This window comes from Solenopsis invicta, chromosome 11 (assembly GCF_016802725.1).
Source record: "Solenopsis invicta isolate M01_SB chromosome 11, UNIL_Sinv_3.0, whole genome shotgun sequence".
In the NCBI taxonomy this organism is placed as follows: domain Eukaryota; kingdom Metazoa; phylum Arthropoda; class Insecta; order Hymenoptera; family Formicidae; genus Solenopsis; species Solenopsis invicta.
This window is the reverse complement of record NC_052674.1, coordinates 4,114,726-4,142,721: the sequence shown is the minus strand read 5'-3', so window position 1 is coordinate 4,142,721 and position 27,996 is coordinate 4,114,726. Positions and strand designations below refer to the sequence as shown.

At 33.7% G+C, this 27,996-nt stretch overlaps 2 protein-coding genes across 9 annotated transcripts in view; one reads left to right on the top strand and one right to left on the bottom strand.

The window, feature by feature from the left end:
- LOC105194673 (tensin-1) overlaps window positions 1-27,996 on the top strand; it is a 203,578-nt gene that overhangs the window by 54,083 nt on the left and 121,499 nt on the right. The window lies entirely within an intron of this gene.
- Window positions 106-27,838, bottom strand: LOC105194671 (putative sodium-dependent multivitamin transporter). Of its 3 annotated transcripts, none has more exons than XM_039455048.1 (7): window positions 27,740-27,838; window positions 4,733-4,861; window positions 3,746-3,967; window positions 3,052-3,395; window positions 2,851-2,970; window positions 1,875-2,540; window positions 106-521 (listed from the first exon to the last, which is right to left on the bottom strand). In XM_039455048.1, exons 1-7 carry the CDS (start codon window positions 27,821-27,823, stop codon window positions 251-253), a joined length of 1,836 nt encoding a protein of 611 aa, XP_039310982.1. In that variant the 5' UTR covers window positions 27,824-27,838; the 3' UTR covers window positions 106-250. The 3 variants fall into 3 exon arrangements, with proteins under 3 accessions (XP_039310982.1, XP_011158011.2, XP_011158012.2); XM_011159709.3 differs by lacking the exon at window positions 27,740-27,838 and adding an exon at window positions 6,120-6,330; XM_011159710.3 differs by lacking the exon at window positions 27,740-27,838 and adding an exon at window positions 6,135-6,330.

Sequence of the window (27,996 nt, the reverse complement as noted above, 5' to 3'; positions counted from 1 at the left end):
AATTCTGCAAGATATGAATAATAAATAGCTGCAGTATTTATATACATGCACATCTGTTAAATCCGTTTACATATATAAAAATAAATTAATCAATTAAACATCAACTACATAGCACAATAAGTTTTAATTATAATGTTTCTTACAATTTTATGAATGTTTATACAGGCAGTCAATTATTATTTTTATTTTTAGATTATCCTGTTTGATTTGATAAGATATCACATTTTAAATAATTAAGAGTTATTTAAATTCATAAATCATAAAATGATTTTAAATCTTCCAAAATAAAGAGTTGACTGCCCGTGGTGTAACGTGGGTCCTGACGTCGCTGTTTCATCTTAATGGCCAGGCATGGTACAAACAAATCTGGATCGTGTTCGATATTATCTCCGCCTTGGATACGCTGAATTATGATACTCGCCACATATCCAACTATTAGAGTAATTACCAGTCCGATCGGGGTATACCATAAGTAGGAGATGCGATATAAGTAGGAGTACTCTGACGGATCTTGTATAGTACTGTAAAAAAAGAGTGATTTATGAAAACTAAATTAAAAACCATTCCATGAATGTGTTTGTAGTTTAAATGCTGAATAATTAATTTTGTAATATTTTTCTTTCTTGTAGTATTATACTTTCTCCATTTTCTCTGTTTTGTAATACAAAGTACCTAATTAGCAAAACATCTCCCTTCTTAGTGATGAAAAACATTATTTGCACTTAAATGATACTCGCAAGAAACGTATTTATTATTATTATCATCTACCATTTCCGAGATTATTTCAATTAGATCTGGTTGTCCATCTTTACGTCTCTTTGAGGTAGCCTTTGAATTTTTTGCCACGTTGAAAATAGACCGGTCAATTTAAACAAATTCTTGCCGACAAAGAGAAAGCTATAATTTATCTAATCCCGCTAATAACGGCGCAACGAGGATTCCGCGAGACAGCCGTAATTTCAGTTTATTAACGGTGCAATTAGCGTTATTTACCACCGTGGGAATGCCGAATAGCAAGCTTATCGTCTATGAGAAAGCGACAAGCGTGAAAGAAATCAGGAAGCGGCGCTTAACTCTCAACTAATTACAGCGAGACGAGATATCTTCGCGCGTATAGCAATATTGACGTACGAATTTCAAAGAGTCGCGATAAGACGATTTACAGCGCGTCGATAATTCATATTCTAATCACGACGCGATACTGGCCGTGCGTCGTCGGGCCGTTTATTCTCCCTGTTTATGCTCGCTCGAGTCGGTCTACGACGAACGAGATAAATGACTTGCAATTGTAAATATATATTACATTTATTCTCGAAAGTGTTGTAATGCTAATACCTGAACGTTACGCAGCGTAAAAGGTGAAACTTTTAAGTTTAAAGGAAATGTTTTGCCATGAATATCTAAAGTATAAAATCTTTGATTTTTTTTTAAGTACTTGAAAAATATATACGTTACATCAAAAATATGTCAAAAAATATTAGACACTTGGATAAATACAGAATAACAGATGTAGAAATTATTTACATCTGTCAAACCAATTAATATTTATGCCTCTTGGATAAATCTATTTTCAAAGCCATTTGTATTACATAGTTTTTATACTATGTATAATATTTCTTTTTTATCATTATCTGGAAAAGCGACTTAAATTGTACAATTGATAAAATATGACTAAATATGACTAACCTAATTTACCAATTTTGAAAATATATACATTAAAAATTTTAGTATTACACAAGAAGACGATTTTAAATATTATATAAGTTTTAATAGTTTATTTTAATATAACCAAAAAATATAATGCGCACCTTCAATATTTATAAACAATATCGAATATCGAAATGTCAATTTTGCGTTTTCTGAGAATGTCTTACCTGTTAAAATTCATCTCTTCAATAAGAAAGATTTTTGTAGAATTTGCACAATTCTCGATAGATACAGGTAACTTTGGAATTGGTGGCTTAGGTTTCCCGAAAGCGGCCACCAAGCAGATGATTAACGACGTAATTGTGCCAATAATAGTTCCTTTCTCATTAGCTCTTTCACTAATTATTCCAAGAGTAAAGGTACCTAAAATTGGTCCGCCAACAGCCAGATGAATGCTAAGGGCAAAGGCGACTATTTCACCCACTACTTCTGCAAAAAACGCTAAATTCATGCACATAAAGCCGTTTACAACGGTAAGAATTTTGGCTATTAAAGCAGCTTTTCCGTCAGAAATATCCTTCCCAAATTTTCGGTATAGTGGCTTTACATGATCTTCGAGCGCCACTGCGGCTAACGAATTTATCATAGCGGAAACTGTGCTCAGGACGGCGCAGAAGACACCAGAAATAATAAAACCAACAATTCCAGGTGGTAAGTTTCTCGCCGCGAAGTAAAGCAATATTTTGTCATAGGACGAAATTTGTTTGGAGGCAACAGGATCACAATCTTTGTAGATTGCATAAATTGATATTCCGGCGAAGCATGTTAAAATACCTGCCAAAGAGATGAATGGACCGCAAAAAAACAGAGCATTCATGGCCCCTTGTGCGTTTCTGCGGGAAAAAAAAGAAATTTTGATATACATATACAGTAGCAGAAAGAAACAAATAATTAATAAAATAACATATTTAATATCTTTATTTTTTAAATTACTGTCTAAACTTTATTTTATTATATTTTATATTTATATTTATTTATAATTAATATTTTATATTAAGATTTATATTTTTGATAACTTTGTTTATTCCTTAATTGCTTCAGGTTCTTTTTTCGAAAGCAATTATGATGAAAGAAATTTTAAATATTTTATAAAGTTTCAAACGCAAAAGTTTACTGTGTAATGTATGATATACATAAACGTACTTAGCAGTCTTTATACGTTGAAAGTGCATTTGGTTCACCGCAAGACTGGTCAGACATACTGATCCTCCTCCAAGTAAAAGACTCCACCACGTGTAATGTACAGTTGGATCTAAAGACACTCTAAATAAAAACAACATTAGTAGCCTTATTATTTTATTTTATTTATTATTTATTGCGTTATCATAACTTACTCCAACTTACTCAGAAAATTGTGTACGATTTCCCTCTTCCGCGATACTCCAAAGGCCACCAATTCCTCCGTCGACATTCTGGGAGGCGACAATGATAATGACAAGGAGAGTGATTAGCATAAATAAGCCCTGCAAGACGCCGTTCATCAAAGTCGCTTTGATGCCACCAAATGTGGAATAAAAAGTACAGATCATAGCGAGTAAAAAAATACTCGTGGTACTAGGCAAGCCTGTGGTATCTTCGAGAGCTATTGAAGGAAGGTACAGCATTACTCCGGCCATTAATGTCGTTTCGAAGAAATAAATCACGCTTACGAGCAACCGTATATACAACCCAAATCGCTGTTGTAGATACTAAGAAAAAGAAGATATGCAAAAAGATTATATCACACATAGCTCATGAAATATATTTATCCAAGTTGCATTTCTTATAACTGTTTAGAAATAAATTTATTGAAGATTTAAATAAAGAAATAAAACAAATTTTGGGGTTCAAAATCTTTCAAAAGATTAATTTCTACTTCCAAATTAATTCTATAAATTTTTGAATTGATCCTCCACTATTTCTCTATTTAACATTTGACCGATTTAACTTATTCGAATCACAAGTTTGCACGACGTTAAATGATATAAGTGGTCTTAGGATATTGAAATATTGCTTAGAGTAGTAAACGATATTGCTCATGTAATCATGCAACAATTACCTCATAAATGCTTATGGCCTTCAGCTTGAAGAAAACTGGCAGATAACAAAGGACTATGATGGGCACAACGTACATGTCGGTCAGGTACATTAGTACAATGAATAGACCGCGGATGTAACTTTCCCCACTCTTTCCAAGCATAACAAGTCCTGATACATAGGAAGCCATCATGGCGACTGAGAGGGGTAAGAAACCTATAGAGCCATCCGCGGTGAAGTATTCCTGGAATAATTGTGCGATCAGTTAAACAGCAGTTTCGTATAGAAGAAATATCATTTGCATTATGGAACGTTTCCTTAAAGAAATTTTTGCCCGTTACTATTGCAATAGTTCAAATCAAACAACGTAAATTATATTGCTCTACTTTTTAAAGAAAGATTTTTCTATTGTTATTATTTAATTATATTTAGCAAAATACTGAAATAGGATCTATCTAAATACGTGATTTATAACTAAGATAGCCGTGTTCTTAATTAAAATGTCAGTTTAAATCGATCTTTAATTAAATTATGGTAAATGTTACCAGCATCCTTTGGAAAATTAGTTAGTAGAATAATTATTTATATGCACTTTTTCCTTAAGTATATACGAAAAATAAGATAAGAGAGTAGATACAAGTTCTATACGCTATATAATACGTCAGGTAATCAAACTCGTTTTATCTTTTGATTACGATAGAAGTTTGAATGAATTTATCGCTAGACATTTAAAATTTATATATTATCGATTAACGCTTCTCGAGTTATTGAGCTGAATTGTAGCAACAGTTAATTAACAAACATGCGGAAAATCGATCAGGATTTAATTTATTATCGATTGATAGCCTATAATTTACGTGAATAATAATATTTATCGCAAGATTAGATCAGTCGATTGATGCGTAAGATGATAGGCATAGATATGATTTGCGTGCAGATTATCGCGATTGAATTAGTTTAATGACAAATTGATCCATCGCGTAGCAGTTGATTTTTTTTGGAAACTGACCTCTATACTACGTTGTCGTCCACCGGTGAATCGATAGTAGAGCCCGATAATGACGAAGATTGACATGGTTGTGCCGATCACAAGGTAATCTTGCCATTGCAAGCTGTCAACTTCGCCGTCATAAAATACCTATAAATAAGTAACAATAGACATAACAGTAACATTCTTTTTTTATTACGATTTATTGAAACATTGTTAGTAAAAATCTTAAGCATAGCTTCATAATTTTGAAAAATGTTTGGATAACAACGTGAAAATAACGAAATTATTAGGTGTGTAAATAAATTTGGTGTCTTTTGCAAAATTCAAATTTTTATTTATAATTCAAAATTAAAAAATATATCTTCATTATTTAATATAATTTTGATTTACTTTGATTAATTATCAAATTCTAGCATGAAAAAAATACAAAGAAATGCTATGTATGCTTCTTGTCACCAGCCATCGCGAATACAACTGATTTTTGAGATTTTGATTTCCCTTATATTTGTTACATACCTGAGGTATTTTGTAAACAGAAATGATGTCTTTTAAAACTGCTATAAAACAAGAAAATATTTTAATTAAGAAATTGGTAATTTGAAACGAATAAATTTAGAGGCACCAAATTAATCTCCACACTTAGCATTGGGTTGGAACAAATGTTTGTAGCGGCACATATGTGATTGAATAAATCTATGTACAAATATTTAAACGTTATCTTTAAATTTGACTTAAAAATGTTAAGAATTTTTGTTTCAGCTCAATATTTTTTTTAATATTTTAAAATTTTTAATAAAGATTATAAAAACGAGCCTGCTTTATATAAGATAACTTTTGTTATTTAGTTATCATTTATATACACAGAAAAAAAATTAATATTAAATCAACAATTTATTGTTTCATGTATAAGCAAAAATATAAAATCTTGGAAAAATTTATAATCTTAAACAGACATAATTTGCTCAGTTGAAGAAAATTTTTCTCTTTGTGTAAACCAATTATGTTTGCTTAAGATTGTACATTTTTCCAAGAAGATTTTATATTCTTTCTTACATATGAAACAATGAATTGTTGATGTGATACTAAATTTTTTTCTGCGTAGTATCTAGAAGTATGTGAATCGAGCATTTGTGAGATAGGATTGAATTGAATCGAATCTTTGATAGTATGTTTGAAATCGAATCTAATTTGAAATTTTTACATTCAATCGAATCTTATCTTTTTAATTCCAATAAAGAATCGAATTCAATAATCAAATTTTTCCATTGCATACTAATTTAAGTAATAAAATATTTTTGATGGCATTGCAAATTTTTTCCAATTCGAAAACAAATTGCATTGAATTTATTACGATTCCATTCAATTCAATTCGAATTTCAACTATTTGCACATCTATAGTACTTACATTATTAGTACTTACATCCATTCTGTAAAATTTACACTATTTACTTGACAAAAAATTGAATTTTAATCATGCCACTTAAATTTTTGAAATTTCCACCAAAGTAGAAGATTTACGTGACGTTTTAACACTTTGAAAACTTAAAACACAAAAATCCAAATGTTCATGAGTGTTCGACAAGGTCTGACTGACGAATGTGGTTGTTTCCATTGTGTCGGTTTCTCATGCTGCAAAACGCATGAGAATTATTATGTAAGGAATTGCTTGGCAACTTTAGCGTTAAAGCACGCAAACTAGAGATTTCTTCAGAAAATAAGATTTCGTAATATCTAACGTACGTAGTCACTATTAATATGTTGTTTAGCATTAAGTGATCGTCTGTTAGATTCAACGTTTGATTATCACGTTATGATTACCACGATGAATATTAATGAAAATAAAAACCAAGTTCTATGACGAAATATATCTGAATAAGTTTATTGTGAAAAATGTACGTATGTGATGGATAGTAATATTAAATACAGATGTACACTTGAAATATATTGAATTCTGAAGAAAAAATTTATTACGATTATCGATTCAACCTCAATTTAATCTGCCGTAGACGATATCGTTCAAGATGAGTATTTTCACACGCTAGTTAATGCAATGGATCAATTCACTTAATAGCAATGAAAACGAAAAGAGCCAGGTAGAAAATATACGAACCGATAGATACGTTTACTTACAATGTTAATTAAATAATAAACATAATCAAGTCTGTTTAAAAGAGTATGTCTTTGCCAATATTATATCGTTCAACACTTGTATTTCTAGCTTACGTTATTAAATTTTTGTTTGGACTAGTTATGAGTTTCTAGCGTGCATATTCTGATCTTAAACTTCAATACATGTAGCTTATATTCTTCAAAATAAGAAGACAAGAATAAAAAGATGTTATATAAGATAATAATGATATGATGATGAAATTAGCAAAACTTATTTTGTGTACAAGACATTCGAAGATGCCGAGTGCAGTTTTTGTTATACATTCACTATCACATCAACATAATAGTTATCTGTATAATTGTGTTCTTATTGTGATATTTCTTTGTATTACGTAAATATTATTTTAAGAACAAAGTTGTTTTGCAAAAATGCATGAATCGGTGATATGGAAATAGATACAGATAATAGATTGAAATTTGCTTAAAATTATGACGCACGATTAAATAATTACCATTTATGGAAATGTCTATATTAACATTTGAATTAAATATAGTCTTTTTAACAGCACTTTTTACTTTCCTAATTTTAGTTATAAAATAATTTAACAGAAAAAAGGGAGGAACAAGGGTTAGAAATGTTTTAGTTTTAGAAAGTTTAAAAATGCTAAGAAAAATGAATCCATTATTCTTGTTACACGTTTATTTTGGCGCGTATTCTCTCGCTTAAATTTATTTCTTCCGATAGCTAGTTTGTTTGGCACAATAATAGTTAATGACAATCCCGTTTAAGCGTTGACTAATTTCCGACATTGTTATTGGTCTGTTGACCGTGTTGTTTTACGCGAATAGCATTGCCGATAAAAGAGGGGAAAAGAACTGCGGACAAAAGAGGATCAGGGAGAGTGAAAGAGAAGAGGATAGCATAGGGGAGAAAAAGAGGAACTCGTAAGTGGCGAATTCCCGTCATTAAGTCGTTAGCCGGACGACAGCAGACTAACTGGCTGCTGAACTTGATCGACCAATCGTTGACCCCCACGGTCAATCGAAATTTACCGTGTGTTAAGCACTCTTGTTCCACGTAATTCGCCGATATTATCCGGATGCGTAGACCGCTTTCGATAATTTGACGAGGGAAAGTATAACGGCCGTGAAGCAGCTGAGCGGTTCAATTTCGAGGTAGTCCAGGGGTTAATGTAAATTTTGCTCGCAAGTCAATTATTTGGAAAGTCATGTATTCGCTATTACGATCCATGTTCTTTATTATGAATATTTTTTTGCATTATATGTAACTAGAAATTTTTAAAGAGATATCTCGTTTTTAAAATATTTGACAAAATTATTTTCTACTTTTGTGCTTTCCTGAAGAGAACGATTGTCTTCTCTCTAAAGAGAAAAATGCCATATTTTAATATTTGAATAAAAATGTACTTGATTATAAAGTACATTCGTGTAAATAAATCAAACTGTTGCGGAGCACTAATTGATCCACTAATTGATCTTGCTTGTTGTGCGTGATTATGAATTCTGAGAAGCATCGACGTCAAGTCTTTTCACACCTATCGTGTGTACCCAGAGATTAACGTCATTATTTTGATATAGGTGTTAATTAACTTAACGTACATTTAACGATTCTCGTTGGTCCCTTGAAGTTTGTGAAATGTATGAATCCAGTTTTTGCTTTCTCTTTCAATGTATGTACGAGGCGAAGTATAATATTTTTTCCGTTAAACAATATGCATAAATCTTATGTCGCCATCAAGATTTTAGTTTTAATCTTTGATAAATTGAAATAAACTTAAATATTTTTTGCTTCCGCACAATTTTTTCTCCGAAAATATATTTTTTAAAATTAAGTTATTTTTAGATTATATTTAAATATCTGATCTTTATTTAATAAATAAACAAAATCATATGATTGTCGTAAAAGTTGCGCATCTGGCTAAGATCCAGGTTCAAAACCAGAACATTTCAGATTTTTAATTGATCGTTATCCCTCGAAAGGCAATGGCATTCCACCGAGAGTACCTTTGCAAGAAAGTCACCATGAAACATGCATGCTCATGCATCAAATGGAGACCACGATCTTTAGTCGTGAAGGACCGACTTGAGAGAGAAAATGCATTGTAATACACACAAAGGTGTTCCATTGCATCGAAAGGTGTCGGAAATTACCGTTATTTGATTCGCCTGTAAGCCGATCTGATAATACCCGCGTGCGAGCGAGTTGATTCCCATAATTAATTCCAATCATTAATTAATAACGAGATGGCTGATCCCCTGTCTCATGATTGTGGTATTCGACTCAATTCGTGCGTGGTGCTACGCTTCGTCTACCGTGTTGTGCTCTTAATTAATCCAATGTGTTAATGCGAGGGGAACGTAATAGTCACAAGGATCAATTCCAAGAATTAATTTCTTTATATTTTTAGGAAGATTAAATACATATCTAATTGTACATAACATTGATATGAAAGAGTAGTTTTTGATATAACAGAATGTAACGAAGAAAATAATTTTTTCTGTAAAATTACATTCTTAAATGCATATAAAAAATATTTTTGGTGAAATTTGCTAAGACAACGCTATCTGTCTGAGACATTGTCTGGATATCAGTTGCTGTCACAGTCGACGTGTAACATAATTAGATTTATTGTCGTAAAGTCTAAATTCTGATTCAGAATCATATGATCCTGCTTCTTCATTTTCGCTCGTCGAAGCATTTTTACTCACGTATTACGTATATTTAAATCATCTGAGCTCATCAAGTATCAGATTACTGCAATACAGCCATACATTTTTATCGTGCTTTAATCAGTATAAATATAAAAAATGGTTATCGTTGATCTCATTTTTGCATGAATATTATTTTTCTTATTGTATCATATTTAACGATTCATTCATTTATACATTAAATATTACGAAAGATGATTCACAAGTTTTCATATGTCATGACTCATGTGAATAAATGCACTAATAAACATGGGATCACAGAGGCGTGCAAGTGCAATTAAAAATAATGCAAATTATTGTTTTAATAATCCCGTATTGCGGAAACGGCTGGCATTCGCATGTAATATTCCAAGCATTTTGACTTACGTAAAAAGATTTGAAATTACAGCTTATTAAAAGGCTCTTTACCCGCACACAAAAGCACATAAATACTAATATTAACAATATTTTAATATTACACAATATATTGTTAAAATATTCAAAAGCATAATTTTCAATATCTTTATTTTTTTTAGTGCGTTGATTTACAATGCATTTATAATATCAAATAATATTAAACACACGTGCACATATAACACGTATTTCGATACGGGACATTACGTTTTTCTCACATTAATCGTGTCTGGGAAAACTTTGTAGATTAAGCCATCCCAAAAGTTTATATTAACAACAACCGTTAGTCTTCATCAAGTCGTGCAAGTGTCAATTGGTTTCTTTGATATCATCGCATAGCTCGCCATAACTGGAAGATGCGGGCATTGCTATGAGTTCCAGGGGACGACAAAAAATTTATGGGTCTCCTCAGTGCGCGCGGCATGTAGTTCATTACGAAAGCTGTCTATTAAGTTAATTAACAAAGTCGTGCGCTCTTCCCCAGTGGAGGTTAAGGAAATGCGAAGGCCTCTTTTTTTTTTCTTTATCATGCAACACACGTATCGTCGAGCGGCAAACTTGCCGTGGAAAGTGGAATATGACAAGACCGTGTATTAAAATTCCTGTATGCGTCGCGGCGCTGCGCGCTGGTTAACACAACTAACGAAGTGTGGCGAGCGACGATTTTTCGACGATGCACGCCGGAATGTGCCAATCTACCGTGATGCATAGTTTAATGGATATTCGAAATCGATAAACTGCTAACGTTAAGCAAATTTGCATTTGATGCAGTTGACGTTCTGCAACTACGAATATCGAATCGAAATCAGTGAAATTCAATAGTCATTTGAAACGAGAGAAAAGATGCAATTTAGTAACATTAAATCTTTCTGTATGCTTTAACGCTGAATATTCTTATGTACTTTTTGCACTATATTTATTTAATCGATTATTTAACTTATTAATTCGTCTCAACAGTGCCAATGTTATCAGTTTAAAGTTAGTGATTATAATGATTATCGACTTATCGACATTATTATGAAAATGACTAGATTATTAGAATAATATTCTTGCTCTTCTAGTAACTTTTGGAAAAAAATCTTTATCATAATAAAAGTTATGAAATTGAAACGGCTTACTGTCATGTAAGATGCATGAATTATCTGAAATAAAAAATTAAAAGAAATTTTTAATTTATAGAAATTCTTAATGTATAATATATAATCTATATGAGTTAATGTAATTGTTCGAGCTAGTTAAAGTTGATTTTTACAAAATTTTGAAGAAGAAAAAATTTGTCTTTTTTCACGATTTTTTTTTTATCAAAAGAATCGAAACGTTGGAATTTTTATTCGATTGTAAATTGAACGAGGGAGAAACATTGTTGTGAATATCTCCCCAAAAAAATTTTGTGTCAATCACATTAAAAATAGATGAGTTATTGTGTCAATAGTCTATAAAAGTTAATAAAAGTTGTTGCAAGTTTTGTCTTTTACCTTTAATTTGCTTTCTGTCTCGAGATTTAAAAAATGTCAAAGAAATAATTGACATTTTAAAGTCCAAAAGAAAAAAATCCTTTTAAGAGAAAATGTAATAGAGATTTAAAATAGCAAACATATTAATGGAGATTTATTACTATTAAACATTATTACATGCTATGCCGAAAGAATTGATACATGAAACGCTTGAATGCGTTTTCACGTATTACCATGGTTATGTTTTGCATTGCGACACGGAATATTCAGATCCGCAGTGCACCTGCCACTAGAAACGTTTCCGACCGCCGCCGCACCGGTGCGGCATCACGCAACAATCACGCTGTTACGTCAAACGACATTCCCAACAAATTCTTTCTGTCGCAATTTCGATCTGCCGCGTTCGATATATCGAACGACAATCACTCGTGATCAAGGCTGTACGGGTGCGGTCACACCGTTTAATTGTATCAAATTACGTGGCTCGAAGGAAAAAAAAACGAGGCAAAGTATACACGAAAGCATTTGATGCCATCTCCGGTGCACGCTCAACGAACAAATATTTAAGAAACGCATCTTTTAATTAGATAAATTATTTTATTCTACAGAAAGAACAAAATGAATCGATGAATCGCTCGTCGTAAAATTTCCTTTTGAATGCGGTCGCATCGGATGACATTATTTCCGATTTCGTGCACAACAACGGCAATTGTTTGTTGATTGATTTATTGAATACCGTCGACATGCTACGTTGTTAACAGATGTCGATACAAATACAGATAAAATACAAAATACACAGATCAATTTAAATTATTAAATCTTGTAACAGTTATATAATGTTTGTTTTTTATCGATTTTATTGAAGAACGAAGTTACGATTAAATTATTATTTTTTAAACATTATTGTATATAAAAGAATTGATTGATAAATTTTTATGAAAATTCTATTTATTTCTTTGAAATTATTTTAAAATTGTCAAATCTGGTATACGAGTAAAGTTACTCTCTCTTTGTTACGCTTGTATAGTACAACTGTCGCCCTTATAATTCACTCATATCCGCAATCTCATGTGACCTAGTCAATAGCAAGTAAGGGGCTCAACAATTACAAGCACACGCTAGATCGTGAAGTATGAGACGTCTAGGAATACAAATTGCCGTCAGGCGGTCGACTGATAGAGCATCAATTTCCTTGCAAATTCTCGCGGCGATTACATATTTTCCAGGCACGCCTCGTTATACATTACTTTATCGTTGCATCATGAACTCAAAGTGTTCATTGACTTAGCGGTCAAGTTGTATTTGCGTCATAAATAAAGTAGCTGGATTTTGCACGCTTAATGCAGTGCATTAATCTCGCATCCTCATTTCGGTTGCCGCGGAAAAGGCCAGATATTAGCATTATTATTTTCACTCACAATTTAAAGAAACAAGACATCATTTGAAAGAAATGTAATTTTTGCAATTTTATTATCTAGAAAAATGTTCTAATTTAATATAATAGTTTATTCTTAACATTTTATATAGAATTACAAGAAATGTTTATTTCACAAAATATATCAATGTTCCTTTATATCATTTTACTGTTACGGTACAGCCAGGATGCGGACAAAAGAGATTTATGTATGGTACATTTATCATTCTTTGAACGTCGCCATTAAAGTTTACAGTTTCGAATAATTTCTGTGCTATCTTTTTTATCGTGCGTGCGAATGCTTCATCCTCGTGCCGTGATCGATAATGCGGCACCGCGAGATCGCGAGACTTGACGTCGCCTGTGTTTTCCTCGCGACACGCGCGACCGTCTGGCGACTGGCGATCTGACATTCTCCGTCTAAAACCTTATGAGCTGTCTGTCTGAAGCCTAATTATCTACGCCAAGTCGCAGTAGGCCATGTACGAGAGTCACGTGATAATGACAGGAAACGTGTTGGCACAAGAGAAATGCGCTCTCGAACGGTTCTCGACGGCATCGCGTGACTTTTGATAACGACAATCTCCCATTCAATTGCTGCTCCACTAGGCGTCAAAAATGATATCTTCCTGATGATGAGTGTTATTAGGAAATTTCGCACATGAGAATTATTTCAGGAATGTGTTCGATTGCCACGCGGATCGTGATAACTCAATCAACACAAGAGAGTAATTTTTGATGGTACGCTTCGATAAATAACACAATGAATAGAGTCTGCGATTCACAATGGTTAAATCTGATTATTTTACGTCAAGCGTGTCAAATAATATTATTTTTTCGTCTTTGTTAGGGGCACTGGAAGATGTCGTTTTTACAAATAATAAGTTTTGTTAACATTATGTAATTTTAATATTTTAAGTTTAATAATTTATTATTTATTTCATAAAATAATCGCCATCATTTTCTATGATAATTATTCACTTATTTATTTGTTTATTTATTTATCGAAACAGCTAACAGACTTTGATTCTGTAACATAACATTCGCTCGCATAACCGCAACAAAAAGTTAGAGTATTAGGATGGAAACTATTTTCTCATCCACTGCATTCGGACTGTCATCTTTTCTCATCATCGAAGCATTTCTTACGAGAAAAAAACTTTGTAAAAGTTTCTTTGAGAACGCTTCCTTGAGAAAAGAATTAAAAATTAAATCAGTTGACGAGCATCATAGAAAATAATGACGATTATATAATTGAATAAATGAATTACATTAATAAATTACATAATGTTTACATTCTTTATAAAAACGACTATTTTCTAATTCCCCTAATACTAGGTTGTACATTTATAGATATCGGATAAGAGATGTACAATAATAAACATTCACTGTTGGAAAATAATATCGCAGGCATGTTTCATTTGGTGATTCAATCAGCTAATGGCTATACTTTCGAAATATCTTTCGGTCGCAGAAAGCAATGAATTTTGAACTTGTTCTGCGCGTTTGACAGCGCAGTTAGAAGTGGATATGTGCGACCTCGAATCCACCCGCAGCGAATCCGATGACGACGCTGACGATAACCATATCTCCTTAATGGATCGGCTTAACAAGTCAAATTACATGTCTGCTGGTCGCTGTTGACGTTACTTCTAAAAATGTATTGGGGGAATGTTGTTCTGCCAATCGATATTGACTGACAGGGTGATTTACAAGCTATTCAGCGCGCTGCCGATCTATCGTTGATACACAGCGAACACGAATCACTATTGTATTTCTTTTCCATAGCTTTTCCCTTTCCGTAATACACTATTTATAGAAGCCCTGGAAATAAACCGTTTTTCATGCTGTCATTCATAATTGCTGACGTAACGCCCCGATACCGGGAACTGTATTTTATTTGTTGAAAGGAGAGATAAATTACATTTTTAATTATCTTCTCCCATTTAAAAGAGTAATTAAATTTTATAATACGTGATTGCCATTTATAAAGAAACAGTCATTGACAAATGTAGCGTATAAACTTTATAATTTTTGTAAATTTTTGCAATGATTAATATTTATTTAGTTTAAAAAAGTATTTAACATAAGTTTATCATACTTTCTGCAATCAAAAGTTATATATTTATGTATTACGTTAAATTTAACCTTTTTATTAAAAACAAGATAAGAAAAGCGTTGTCAAATATATCATATTGCTCGAATAAAAAACTTTTGTACTAAAATCCAAGTCGTCTCATGTGCTTAGATTGATGTCTTGGTTTTGTTGATGACTCGTGTACAATATTTTTTTTTTAATACAAAAATACAATCGTGTGACGTGCTAACTACAAACGTTGTATATTAAATAATTATAAAATAAATAATTATAACATGTTTATATTTTAAATTTTTTATAAATTTTGTTATATAAAGGACATAAAAAGTTATACATATCAATTACAAGAATGTGATATTAATGTATTTTTATTATTAATGATGATTTTATAGACTTTTAATACTAAATCAAATTATATTCTATTTTTATTTATTTGTAATCTGTCATCAAGAAGATAATCTGTTATTTGTTATCGTGAACTTTATGATTCTTAATTATAAATGTTTAATTATGTTTTGTAGTTTTTATTATTTATATTTAGTTATATATAAACATGAAATTAAGTAAATGGCGCACGTGTAGCGCGCGCTTGTGTTGTTCTAGTATATATAAATAAATAATGAACAAATATATGTATGATGTCAGTGTACATTTTATACTGCATTATAGGGTATTATCATCTTACAATTAGTGTAATTATTGCGAAATTTTTACTTCTCAATTTATGATGCCATCATTGTACAATGCTTGCACATTGTGTCTCTCGGGATAAATTACTTTATGGATATTACGTTACTGTTCATTAATATTTATTAGAATAACCTACTTTCTTCTATTAAGTTTGTTTTTACTAACTTTTTTATATTTCCTGCCATATGTGTGTATGCACTTAATTTTTGAATTTTAAAACGAAATTTACGGAACGATACTCTTCACGTTTTTTTTACGCGCTAACTTTTATCATTATGAATCAAAATACCAGCTGTCAAATAGCTGTCAAAATGTCAAATTTAAAACGAAACCAATGACATCATGATTCACCATTTCATGCAAGTAAACGAGCGCTAATGTATCGAAAATATGAACCGTACTTACATAGACGACGACGTATCTTAAATGAAAGCTTTAAGCTTTAGATTTTGCGTCGCAATATCTCTGCTCGTAGGGCACGTAGAAGAAAAATAAAAACACTTTTATTATGTAATTCAAACATAAACTATCGATTGACCTTACTCAAAACTTGATCGATTCAGTCGTTATTGAAATCCGATAATTTCGAGTGCTCGCAATTCGCCGATTCGCGTAAAGAGACGCGAGCGGTCTCGCGTTGTGCATTCACTTCGCACGAGACACCGGGTCTTCTGATTTTATCCTTCTGTTGAATTATGCGATGATAAAATTACCGGATACTGCATAATAAGATAAATCTTGGCAGTAGGATGAATCTTGAAGTCTATTCTCAATGATAGTTTGTCCTTGAACTTTAATATCCTTTGAATAAGATTGTGCGTTTTTAGCTTCATTTAGCGCTGACCTACTTCGTATATGTACCAATTAACGTTATTAACGTGTTTCTATCATTAGCTGGATAGCCGAGGACGGGCTATAGATACACTAATATAATCTCTAAGAAAGAAATCTTTTGCAGCTTTTTATCCACGACATGATAAATTGCTTTAAACTTTATAAACTTTTAAAATTGTCACTGCACAGTGCGAATGAAACATAAATCTACTCTGGAAGATCCGTTGAAATAGAATAGCTGCCGTTTTACATTGACCTATATTCTGATACGCACAATGCACGCGAGCATTTTTATTGTAGCGTGTGCACTTCGCGGTTAATTAACTCGGCGTATAAATCCAGCACAATTGCTCATTTCCATTTTTTACGCGCGTTGATCAGCGCACACCGGAAATGATCGTTCGCGCGAATACTCCGTGACACTTCGCGAGATGAACCATATCGTGGTGCTCAGTGGTGGGATGACAGGACGTCGCATATGGGGCACTAAAATTATGCGGAACGCAAACGTTATGGCGTTGCGTAAACAGTGGCTAACTCGATGTAGGAAGGCACCGTACGGTCGCTGACTTACAATCACGACGTACGGCGATGTGTGTTGCGTTTGAATCTCGTCGGCTATAAATCCCATGAAGATAGCCAATTGGGACGAGAGTACATACAGATCTAGGACGATACAGATCTACGAGAGTGTTTGCGACTGTTAATATTGCGTCAGGCCTAAGTTGGAGTTCGGAGAAACGGTGGTCTGGTTTGAATTAATACTGACGTGAGCAGTGCCGACTAAATGGTTTTGGAATATCTCGAATAAATTTGTCAAGTAAACAATCTCAAGATTGTATAATCCTGAGAATCGAGATAAAAAGTTTCTGCGACGTCTATTTTAAATTCAGAAATGTCTGTATCTCAACGTGACACAGTTTAGAAGTAATTATGCTGTTAGATAATGCGTAGGAAAAGAAGCCTGGATCTTTAGATTCTCGACGTTTATTATCGACATTATCAGCAATGCTATACGATAATTTAATTATATGTCAAAATAACAATAGATACATTGTGAATGATATCTGGTACTACCAGTGTCCGAGTCTCGCTTACGACATCGCGCTGCTGGTAGACTCACATTTCCTCCGGCGTCCACGATAACGAGCTATGCAAAAGCAAATCCGTGTATCGTATGAAACAATGGAATAGTACTTATCTATAGAAGATCTTATGCATATAACGTGTGTGTGCGTGTGTATGTAACAATGCGCAACGATTCACCGATAGATGCGTAGTTTCGTTGAGAGAAGCCGTTGGTATGTCTCTGATAGCCACAATGTCCACGTGAGCAAACACGTATCTGTGCGCGTAGACGTGAAAGGATTTCTCAATGGAGAACGGCGGACGAGAAATGCTTTTATGAATCAAATGACGGATTCAATTGTAGATCGTAATATTTTCTTGACCTTGCATAAATATATAAAATTGTTCTAAGATATATATATTATATTGGAATAATCTGTAAATTTAATTATACAGAAAAAAATATATACACGCATTTTTTAAATAAAAAAAACATTTATATTTTTCTAAATTGAATTTATAGATTTCTAATACAGAGTTGTGAATTTTCAGAAATAAAATTATATTAAAAATCTGTACAGAGCACATAGCATCTTTTGATTGACACAAGTTATTTAAAATATTTAACCTGTGATTTTATTTGATATAATAATCGCACGATTTTTTCTAATTTTATAAATCTACGACGTGCAAATAGAACAGGGAGTATCCGTCCACGTATAGATCTGCAATGGAAGATGCTTGAAACTCTTGACTGCGAAGGTTCGCAAAAAATTGTTTGCCACGCCAAGGTAACTTGAGAGAACAGATCTATATTCGAAAGTTCTCGTGGTATTGCTGTCGCATTGTGGAAGTTATACGTTTATTCCGTTATTTATGTCCGCTATAATCCCATCAATGTGGAAATACGTCTTCTGCCTCCACGCCCACCAGGATCTTATTCCGTTACTATCTGACGAGTTTTCCTTTGCGCATAGAAACGTTCGAGAGCGTGGTAGATTGTTACAGGGGATATCGATGATTACTTGAGGATAATTGGTACTTTCTGCCATAGAAAAACTGGAAGATTTATGATTAAGCGGTTTTACAAGAAATTTCTTGGGCTGAGACATAATTACGTAATATAATTTAATTTACCACATCGCCGTTCCGAATTTTTATCTCGCTATGTTTAATATTTACGTAGCGCATTGGAAAACGCGGAGACTTCTTTATCATTAAAATAAAACCAAGTATCATTTTAAGAGAAGAATTTCTTCTTTTCATATTCTAATAAATAAGAAATGTACGCGATATATGAGAAATAAGGTCGTGTAATATTGCCGGTGTAATATTGTATGTAGGTACATGTGAATAGATACCGCCAAGGTTGACATTAAATACGCCGTTTGTCGCTACAATTACGCAACAGTCACGAAGTAAAATATGCGTGATTAATGATATTCACTCAGGCTTTAAACTAACAAATCCTTTTTGTTCGAGATTTAGCTTTATTTAATTAATACTGATGATTAAATATTTGATATTTTATTTTTGCAGTAAAAACCTTTAATAACAAATCGATTCTTAATTAGTTAAGAAATCTTTAGGTGAAATTAATGACTGAAAGATACTTTGTAATATGTATTCTGTAAGTGGTATATAATCTGAACGATCAAATCGCCCGCCAATTGAGCGTTCTAAAAAAAGTAAGTTGCAACCTAGTTTCTGAATGTACGCGTAGTGCATAAAGAGGGGCGGGGAGGGAGATCGAACGACGCAGATTTAATTAGCGATAAATCATTAAGAACGGCACTGGCGACTTCTAATCGGGAATTAGAGATCTCACCGTCGGCATTTTCGCATCGTGGCTTCAATGAAACGTTGTATGACTCCGCTGTAGCGACGGTTGGAATTTTATTCTCGAGCCCCATTCGCAGTAATACCCCGCACATGACTAGGTAACTTTACATCCGATTCTCGATCGCGCGCGGCGTTTAATTTGTTCGTGTTTAGTACTCCACGTGCTATTAGACATGGTTAAGAATGCAAACTCACATCTGTTACCTAAGCTATATTATTTTTGTAGATATTTGCTGCATAACGATGATAATAGTAATTAGGGTAACATATTGAAATAATAAATGATGAATTCTAATAATTGATTTTATTCTGTGATATTTGTATATTTAATACTCGTGAGATTATCTTTCATCTTTCTGCATCTTTATTTTTGTAAATTTTATAAACATATAAGATCTTAAATTGTATAGCGCACGTTATATTAATTCTGAACGCATAATTGACTTTTATGCAACGGTTTTGTTCTGCTTTGTACATGCCTGTATAAAATTTTACTCTGGGGAGCTCACTTGATGTCACGAGCTACACAGTTGCACGGGGCAAAGGCTTACACTTAACATTACTATAAAACATAGGCAAATGTCGCACGTTGTACTCTTTTTGCCTAAAAACCGCAACAGCTTGCAAGATCATCTTTTTACTTTCGGTCAAACCCCTCTTTGAGGGGTCTGGCGCTTTATCTCCGCTAAACAAGGCATTGTACATAAACCAGCGGTAATATGCATTAAATTATTGAGGTCAACCGCCCGACGCTAATGCTTTAAGCGACCACGCCGCTCTATTCTGTCAAGATAAACAAGGGAGAAAGTAGGCAAGAGAGACTTTGCGCAGATATAAGGGAGCTTTTTGCAGTCGACGTTAATAATTCTTCTGCTAACCGGTCGGATTAGTTCTGGAAAAGTCGCTCCAATAATGAATGATTTCAAGTTCTATGAAGCAATTCTGGTGACATATTAAAATGTAATAAAATTCCGTATTCGTTATGCCTCCTAGTTTTCCGTACGTAGTAAAATTGACAAAATTTATTTATTACTTATTTTTTATTTAAAAATATTTTATTAAACGCGAAGTACGCGCATGAGCAAAAAAAAAAGAAATCTAAAGAAATACTAAAATAAATTAATATAATTGTAGTAATTAAAACGTTATGAGACGAAGTGTAAAAAATATTCTCTTATTGAATGAGTTTTTTGTTGAAACTGTCGCAATAACGCAAAGAGAGTTAAAAAGCGACAACGCTAAGTAACCCGCGATAACCCAGCATCCACTGTCGGCGCTGGATCCTGACGATAGTCATAAACTGGATGACCAGAAGATAAGAACCGTTCTTGCGTTCTGCGGCGCCACGATTGTATTCATGACATAATCACCGGAATTAGTGCGATGAAAACATGCCGCTCAAATTAAACGAATATTGCGTGTTTGTGAATTGCGTGACGCATCGCACGCGCATATGTGTCCATCCGAGAAACAGATAGCTGGGATTATAAACCATCCGGCATCCGTTCGCTCGTACATTCTCCGTAATTAGCCTCGGGAGCGTTCCAATTATCGCGCCGCTCGGCGATCAACAGTAATTAAGCTCGTTCAAGTTCAGAACCATGCCTGTAGCGGCAAAAGATGTCGAAATTACATCCACACATGAGTGGTGTACGTTCTGCCTGATACGCATCTGATTTTGGGCTCTATTTTAGTTTTAGACAAAACTTGATCTAAGATTGCCTTCATTTTATTTTAATCCTAGAGTGCTACTGTGAGAAAATTTTCAACCAGGAACTTCTATTATTAAATAGTGGCGCCATATAGCTAGAAGTTTGTGGTCTCATCTATTTTCCTCTTTAGTACGTCTGTAATTATAGGCACTGTCAGTTAGTACATAGTTGTTCTTTATGATCTGATAACACGAGTGTGTCTGGATAAATATTCGCACAGCGTAATATTAATGTAACTTTTCTTCATGTGTGTATTTTTTTGTAATATATATTTTATTTGAGATGGAATTTATTTTTATAAATTAATAACTTAATGATATAGGTAGAACAATACTTAAAAATAACTATTCCACCAATTTTTAATGAATTTTGCAATTTTTCGTAATAATGAAAATGAGGAGCTATTAGAATATAATTTCGAATAAAATAAATCGACATGTAACTATTATACATCTTTTCAAAAAGTGTAACTCTTTTTTTCTAGATATCAATTACGGTTTAATAATAATTAGAATCCAAAAATAAAGAAAAAACAAAAATTAATAGAAATCTCCTGGACTTCTTGAATTTACTGAATTACAATAACGTTTAACAGGATTATTAAATATTAAAATTTATTTTGCATTAAAACAGTATTAGTTTAGATATTTTACTATCTTGTAAACCATAAAGCAGTTATAAAAATGTTTTAAAAAAATTTTTAATTATATAGGTGAATTAACTGTCTGTCTAGAGTAGTATTAACGTCAGAAAAAAATGAGTAACAAAATGTGAACAACACTCTAGGATTAATGAATAAATTTAAAGCTGTATGAATACGTTACTAGCGAAAGTTTGTTCCCTGCAATTTTATTAAGAATTTAAGGAAATTGCTCTATAATTTAAATTCAAGCAGACCTGCCTTTGGCGTTTGTCGACATCGATTTCGCTTCGTAATTCAAAGGAGCAGGCTTTAAATACGTGTTCAATTTGCGTATGTGCCGCGGCTACCGGGAACAATGAAACGCTCGATTGGAGGATTACGTAAATTATCTGGCAGCCATCTGCCCTTATACCTCTTTGGAATGCAAACGAGGTATGAAGGCTTCTGGCATGGATGACTTGAGATGGTATTTCATCATTGACCCTAAATCCGACAGGTGCGTGTCTGGATTACAAGTTGTTGCATAAGCTGCTTCGTCTTTAAGCATCAGATTAATTGTAGTGTAGACAAGATAATTGAAGATAAGATGATGAATAATAATAAATAATAAATAAATACTGATAATATTAAACACATAACACACGCAGCACGTGGTATTAAAATTCACAAAATTGCGCAAATATTTTAAATAAAAAATTACACTTTCAGCTCATTAAAATTTTGAAATTTTTTTCAATTTATTTGCGACATCGTCAAATTGCCAAACTTAGCTTTTACAATACTTCTGATGGTCAACTGAGGGTATTCGGTGAATGTACATCACGAAACAACTTCCGCAAATCCGACTGACCGTAAAGCACAAGCGAAAGACAACGAACAATACGATTTCTTCTTTAATTTTCCGAAAACTGTCGGTAACATCTGTTTCCAGTCGGTCGAGTGGATGCCAAGAACTTGCTGAACATTTCATGTTAAAGCCGGGACAGTGGAACGCTTATCGCTCTTTTTTGGTAGACGGAACCGGCGACGAGAATGGAATCATAAAACGTTTTCCTTTTTTCCAATAACAGAATGAAGGGTTATATCCCTTGAAGCAGTACTTGTTGCAAAAGCTTCGACGCTTTAACAAGAGATAAAGAGTGCATTTCCACAATTTTTCATCATTTTATTAAAACAAAAGCAGACACACGAAAGGATCGCGCAGAAATAAAAAGTTAGATTATTCGCTCGTAAATATGACGTATTTTTATTTCAAGCTCTTTGTATTGAAAAGTCGTTTAAAGCTGAAATGATTGCGTTTCCTTTTATTCGTTATTACAGAATGTATAAAAGTATAAAAACAATATTTATTTATAAAAAAAGTTATATGTCACATGTGAAATAACATATAAATTGATATCTATTAGATGACATACATGTATTTAATTAAAAAGCGATGAGGTTTGGAAATAGTACGAAATTAAAATATATTAATGGCTGGTAGAATAATCGTAAAATGTAGCAAATGGAAATCACGAAATTCGACGAGAACGAATGTTTGTTAGCAGTCTAAGCCCGTGCAGGCTTGTCGGCTCTATGAATAAATTCCACAAGCGCATTGGGAGTAACGAAGGGACCAGAGAGATTTATACTTTTCTCTTTCACCCATATGTGCGCGTGTCCATCTGCGTCGAAAATTTAGGATTATGATGTTTCCGAGTAATAACACGCCCCGTACGGTCGACACGTGTGTCTTCGATCAACGGTCGGCGTTCCTTCGTCTTTATGGCGTTTTTGCTGTGTGACAATCAGGGACGATAACGTATAACGAGGATGTATGCATGTGTACGCGCACTACGCGCCCGATGAAATTTTGATTCTTTTTTTTTATTTATTTACATAGAACGCATTTTGCAACGGTGCCACGACGAACGCGATAAATTCATTTCGCGACATGTTTCCGTTGATCAATTCCGAGAGCAGCTTTGCTGACCCATTTTTACGCGGCGCCATATTCGCGTAACAGCGCATTTTCTACATTTAACATTCAAGATGCGAAAACAAATTCTGACGATACGACTGGCGCGACTTTTCACCGTCGCCGTGGAAATCGTCGCGGATTACCTAACGATGACAAACGGCGCACGGATTATCCTGCTGACTCTGATTTTCCTCGCCGGATTGAATCGTCTTATTATCCGTCCGGAATGTATGGGTCCAATAAAGATTCTGAAAAATAACCTTCCGTTACGGTGCGGATCATACAAGCCATTTTAAATCGGAGTCGGATATTCCTTTCCCTAGCTCTTTACACGTGGTTGTCATATGTAAGATCTATCAGAGCATATGAAGTACCTACAGCACACAAAGGATTATGATACTTGGATACAAGTAGATATAAATTTGACCAAATAAAAATTAATTCGAAAATATTATTTTACATTATATACGCAACTATTATTGCAAAATTCTAAATTTAATATTTTAATTGGCATGAAATTTGAAAAATAATTTTAAGAATATTTTTATTACTTTTACTTAACTAATCTGCTTAATTAAACATCTTTATTTTTTTGTCCGAAAAACTGTTGCATTTCTTTGTGAAGACGACGGTTTTTGGTCGGGCCAAGATAAAGAACTGGCTGAAATTACCATGTGTTCCGAGAAAAGGACATGTGCCGAAGCCTCGCAAAAGAGCGGCGAGATTCCTCGAGTGGCCCATATCTCATTCAAGTCGTAGGGTTGCAAAAACCGCGCACGACCGTGCCAGACAAATGGCAGACACACGTGTACATCGGATTTGTTTTCTCATGGTAGAGAGAAAAGGATTAGCTGAGATAGTAATACGATAGAAATAAGAAAAGCCGAGTTGATACTTCTATCTCGCGTTTGAGTGGCACTGAATGATTGATTTGCATTGTAAAGAGACTAGTACGAGAGTAGATTTCTAAATTAACTTTCTTGACCAAACCGATGTGATTTTTATTAAGAATCGGTAAAAGTTGCGAGGAACGAATTTATAGAACGATAACGTAATATATGCAATGCGTTATTGTACTATCTGTTACGTATTAATTACGTATTTATTCAGTCCTACTTGGATATATGAATATTTTGTAACGAAAATAATTCATCATTCTATAGACTAATAGTAAGAACGAGAAGTGTTTTATTAAATTTAATTCTAAGCTATGTACAAAATATCAGTCAGACATATCTTTCTTTTATTTTCTACGTATCTTTCAATTATTTTGAAATAGATTTCTGCGTAGAGACAACTAAAATTTCTGACTGACTTATACATTGAGTTTCGTATTCAGTAGATCACATTTTCATCTAAAATCTCTGGCATGCATTATTTCCGGTATAAGCGGGTAAGCATTCCACATACGAGAAAGTTACGATTATCTCGGTTAGCATCGCGTGTGCGGAAATGCTGGCTTTCGCTAAAAACCCGGAAGAACGTTCTTGTACGAAGATGTAATGTAATCTATCCTCCAGCAGCGTTCAGCCGAGCTTCTGCGAACCTCGAGCGCGATCATCGGCGCACGTGTACCTCAATTCACGGACATCCCGGGTGATCCTGTGCGAAATTTTCTGCGCAAAGAAACCGGTTGGCACGCCGCGAGATAGAGTCGCGGTCGTTCGTCATGCCGCATTTTACCTCGCCGGCTGAATCGCCACTACGCCCGGCGTGGCGCACGTGCAATATAATCTCTCGCCGTGCGGTGTGCCAAGTACAGCAAGGCCGCATTATCAGCCACGCAATCTGGATGCACCGCGAAAATACCTCTCGTATATCACGCGCATCTATCTCCAAGTTCATTGTCAATAGGCGTCTTGGTTTCTCTGCTGCGCGTGACACGCGGATTGCATCTCGAAAATCGTGATTCTCGGAACATCAAGATGAAATGCATCGCAACAATACTATGTTTCGTTGCGCGCAAACTTCCATTTCGCATTACATTAGATTAGATAAATGGGCATAGTCGTGTAACGCGAAGAAATAAGTTTCTGCAAAAATCTTTTACTCTCGCAAGGGCGATTTGAGGGAACTCATCGAAATTTAAGTCTCCCGGTTTTCAGATAAATCTTTTTAAGTTCCTAAAAAAAGTGAAATTTGGCTAACGTTCTTTGCTTTAGTCTTTTCAAATCACTGTTTAAATAATAACGTTTAATTTAATTAATTAATTAAATGTTATATCATACAATCAATAAAAGATTAAAATTCAAAAATCATACGCGAACTAAATGGAAGATGAATAATAGTAAAATAAATCAATCTTAAAGAATCAGTTATACTTAAGGAATATCATTCAGAACAGAATTCCTTTATACTGACTTTCACAGTCGCCTTCGTTAATGCCTGACGAATCTTCTGTTGAGCGTTTGAAGCTTGTAAAGCGAAATTCGCCTTGAAACTTAATATCCCAGCCCAAATACCGAACAACATGGGACCCTAAATGGAAATTTATTGGCGCGTGATCGCGCGGGTCTAACGCACATCGTCCCGCGCGAACTCACGCACGTTCGGCCGTCCAATGAATAACGAAACGAATATCGTTTTCGAATGCGTGTTCTGTTCCATTTCCATGCCGGATTTACCGGACGAAGGGATTACCAATCACGCGGCCGTGCCCACTTCTTTCTTAATCTTCATACCACGACCTTCGTTCTCGTTCCCTCTGTTCACCAGCCGCGGTTTCGATGTCATCGAGGATTTGGCCATGGTGAAATTGCGATATGGCAGTTTGAAGCTATCGAGGTGATAAAATTATACGACCACTGGCGTACCATGGACGTATTCTAAAAGAAATGTGACTTTGTGCGAGAATCTTTATAAGCATACCGAAATTCTGCAGATGAATATCGTTACACGACTTAAAAAATAAATTATCAAAATGTTTTGAGCGTTAAATAATAAAATTGAAAAGTTAATGATCTAATTAAAAGTTTAAATCAGTTTATTATTTTTTAACTTTGGCTAGATTGTTTTAAGATACGCAAACTTTAACTTATTAACTTTTTCCCCAATTTAAAAGTTACTTGTGTGTATAGAAAAAGTCATGAAAGGAAAAAATACCTTTCCAATTTTGAAAAAACCAATATTTCTTTGTTATTTTATATAAACAGTTTACAAGTAAAATATTAAGTTTATTTTATGAGAAATTTATATTGTAATACTTAGTTTTGTTATTTAAAATAATCTAATTTTAACAAATTACGACGTTCTACTTTAATATCAGTAATATTTTTTAAAATTAATTTTTAATTTAAATTAATTTAATCTGAACATAATTATTAACTTAATTAATTTTTTGTTTATGCTGTTCATGCAACGTTTAACGTAATTAAATTAATTTTACAAGTCATTAATATTAATTTAATTTGATTTTAAAGAAATTACTTAACTCTATAGACCTTCTAGATATTGATTTCTTTTTAACTTGTGTATATTTTAATCCTTTGAAATTATCGTTGTAACGTGCAATAATTTCTACGAGAAATGTATCGTATTATCTTTCTCTCCATTTCTTTCCTTTTTTCGCTCTCGAATACTTAAAGATTTATTTATCCTTTCGTTACATTTCTGCTTCTTTACTCCCATTGTTATGCCGTCCGAATCTTTATTCTCAATCCCTTCCTATTCTTTTCTTCCATTGTTCTTTTTTTTTATTACGCGACGTTGCGTCCGGAATGCCAATGGTCGTACAGCGACTTTGTGAGTTATTGTTCTGCTCAAAGGCAAAGTTACGATCGTGAATGCGTTATCTGTACCGAAGAACAACACGCTACAAAAATGATATAAAAACAGAAGATCACGCGCCGCCATATATGACTGCGTAAACCGACAAATTTATAATATATATTCCAGGAATACCAGTTCCAACTAACGGTTTTAATCGTTTAATCTCAGGCCCGCATAAGTTATGTCTAACAAGTTTTCCGTCTAACAGAGAGATCAAGAAAATCTAAATCGATGGTTACTTAAATTACTTCTATTCACAGACTTGATATCTTATCTAATAAATGGTAATAAAATATAATTAATTAATTACCGAGGCTCGGGTGAGAATTACAAGCGTGCGGTTAATATCCGCAAGTTTCCTCTTGTCCCGGCGACTGCCGTCATCACGCGCCATTGCAGAGCGCGCGGCGCCACACCTCGTGAAGCTTCACAGGACACGAGCGCGCCATCAGATATAAAATCGCCACGCTCCGCGAGCACGGATCCCAGATTCTTTTCTGCCCATCTCGCCGCACGCTCCCGCAATTTATTAAGCCGTGAGTGCTCGCGATGCAGTCGCCTCGCCGC